This window comes from Panicum virgatum, chromosome 4K (assembly GCF_016808335.1).
Source record: "Panicum virgatum strain AP13 chromosome 4K, P.virgatum_v5, whole genome shotgun sequence".
NCBI classification, from domain to species: Eukaryota; Viridiplantae; Streptophyta; class Magnoliopsida; order Poales; family Poaceae; genus Panicum; species Panicum virgatum.
The window spans coordinates 7,055,256-7,057,958 of NC_053139.1; the positions used below are offsets into that span (position 1 = coordinate 7,055,256).

At 44.5% G+C, this 2,703-nt stretch overlaps 1 protein-coding gene across 3 annotated transcripts; it reads right to left on the reverse strand.

The window, feature by feature from the left end:
* Positions 1-246: 246 nt before the first annotated feature.
* Positions 247-2,703, reverse strand: LOC120702874 (60S ribosomal protein L19-3). 3 transcript variants are annotated; one of them, XM_039986840.1, is made up of 5 exons: positions 2,502-2,703; positions 1,472-1,594; positions 1,053-1,366; positions 638-663; positions 247-535 (listed from the first exon to the last, which is right to left on the reverse strand). In XM_039986840.1, the coding sequence occupies exons 1-5, from the start codon at positions 2,611-2,613 to the stop codon at positions 511-513; spliced, it is 600 nt and encodes a 199-aa protein (XP_039842774.1). In that variant the 5' UTR covers positions 2,614-2,703; the 3' UTR covers positions 247-510. The 3 variants fall into 3 exon arrangements, with proteins under 3 accessions (XP_039842774.1, XP_039842772.1, XP_039842773.1); XM_039986838.1 differs by having other exon boundaries at positions 247-540; positions 626-663; XM_039986839.1 differs by having other exon boundaries at positions 626-663; positions 2,502-2,678.

Here is a 2,703-nt window from a genome sequence, read left to right on the forward strand (position 1 = left end):
TCCTTCCAAATATTTTTCTCGGCATATGGAAAAGCCTAACACGCAGAAACTGTCCAGCAAAAAATGACAGATCGTTTTGAGTACAGCGGAGAGAAACACTGCAAAGGTTAGTGCAACTTTCGGCAAGTATTGTTGACATACTACTGCTTTAGAGCGGACTGGCTGCCACGCCGCTACAGCCAAAGGCCAGTGACAGTTTACGAAAATCAAAGGCATCATTATAGTAGCAGCCCACAAGCGACAACATACACAGCCAATTACTAGACTATTGAAGATAACCCATATCAAGTGTAAGTTCCATAAAACATAACGGGATTTTCTTTGATCTGTCGCAAAGAAAACTCTGCATAAACAAGTCCACTACATTATCCAACCCAACATAAACAAGATGATATTCAGCGATATCAAGGCACAACAGCTTGGATATATAATAACAGCAAAACAGTTTAGAGGCGCTCCAAAATTAGGCTACTCCTGGTACCAGAAAGCTAAAGCTTCAGATCAACCCCTTCACTTCTTTGCCTTCTTTGGGGCCCTGCAACAATGGAGAAACACAGGAAACACGTCAACAAAACAAGATGTAATTCTACTGAAAGGAAACTAGGAAAGGAGTTAAGGCACTTACGCTGCAGCTGGAGCTGCAGCTGCTGGTTCCCTCGGGCCCTACACAAAGAAGAAAAATACATTTCAACATGGAATCTTAAAAAACAGGATATATCAAAATGCCAAGACTTCAGGGATAGGCATATTAACAAATCAAACACTTTAACAAACTATAGGTCAAACCATGACTCTAATAGACAATAAAGCTAAATGCCTCCAAACCGCATGTCTCTCTTAAACCACAGTAGAAAGATCGATAGAACTTTTTTTAGTGGATCATAAAACAACTATTAAACTGAAAGTTCAAAATTGCTAGTCCACAAGTCACAATTCAGAATCATAGTACCAAGTGGATATTATAATACATTTGAGCATCCATATTGCAAATCATCAGATTCACCCCCTTCCAGAAATAAACAAAGGTTCAAATCAAAAAGAAAATATCTTACCTGGGCCAACCTCTCCTCCCTCCTGGCAATCTTCCTCTCACGGCTTGCCTTGCTCTTGGCGCGCTTGGCCTCAAACTGATCAGAGAGTGTCTTCTCTCTAGCCTTCTCAGCCTTGGACTTGTGGATACTCTCCATGAGCACCCTCTTGTTCTTGAAACTGTTACCCTTGACCTTCATGTACATGTCATGGTACATGTGCTTGTCGATCTTCTTGGCTTCACGGTACTTGCGCAGCAGGCGCCTCAGAACACGCATCCTCCTCATCCAAAGAATCTTGGTGGGGAGCCTAGCCTCCCTCGTACCCCTGCGCTTACCTGTAGAGATATTGGATTAACATATATTTACATGATTTCGACAATGTACAAATGTCAGGTAAATATTTACAGGACATGGCAAATGGATAAATCAGTGCAGTATACCATATCCAGAATGACGTCCCTTCTGCTTGGCCTCATGCGCCCTCCTTGCACGGGACCTGGAGTGGATCTTCTGAGGCTTCCTGATGATAAAACCATCCTTAACCAACTTGCGGATATTCTGGCCTGTAAGTTTTGTAAAAGACATGGTCATACTTGAGTTCCTTTCAGGAGTCAGTAGCAAGACGTTACAATTTCAATGTATAAACACAATACAAACACAATACATATAAAGCACAAGGGCAAGAACCATCAAAAAACTGCATGAACACAAAAGATCAGAGCAACTACCTACCCAAAAGACTATAACAAATCTGAGTAACAGAACTATTCTAACTTTATCATGGCAACCATACAATAAATGAGCACAATATGCCATACAAACAAGAACACTTCCTTGCAAATCATCATTTGAAATGCAACAGTCCTAGCCGGAACCTAAAATCAGATTATGAGCTCAATACAAAATTGCATCGCTCAGCTAATAATATCTCCTTCAGCTAAACTAGCATCACAGACGTTTTAGAATGGGCACCGGCAACAAAATTGTAGCAGCAACAACAACCTACATACAAGTTATCAGGACCTCAGATTAAACAAGACATAACGTAATGATATCAATCTTAATGTAGTGACTGACCTATGATGAAACGGGCAGCATCGGAATGCAAACAAAACGAGTTTTCCATCGCTGCCCATGTCCATAAACTAAACATGCTTGAACATCCAGACGTCTACGAACCTCAACTTCAGCTAACCACAGGACCTGGCACTAGCAGTCTATCATCAAATGGAACAGCGCAGCTGATTTACTAGTGGAATCAACCATTACCGCTGCCCTTAGCAGAATTACCATAGGCTCGAGAATAAACCTACATGCTCAGAAACACAGATCTACCTCCTACGGCAGCAACCGAACCCACGGAGCAACCAAGGCGTGAACGGGCGGCGATCCACGGAACACGGGACGCGCAGCAAACGAGAGCTGGGCGGCGAGGGGAGGAGGTTCCGGGGGAAGGGGTGGCGATCTTACGGGAGTTGGCCATGGAGATCTCGCTGACTTCATTGGGGTCGAGCCAGACCTTGCCCTTGCCGCACTTGAGCACGCTGGAGGCGAGGCGCTTCTGCAGCTTGAGCGACACCATCTTCTCCGCCGCCGAGGGGCTCTCTCTCCCTGCCGGGTGGGTGTGTGTGCTGGCGCAGGGGCTATGGAAATGTGGCGGCGGCGCACGCGG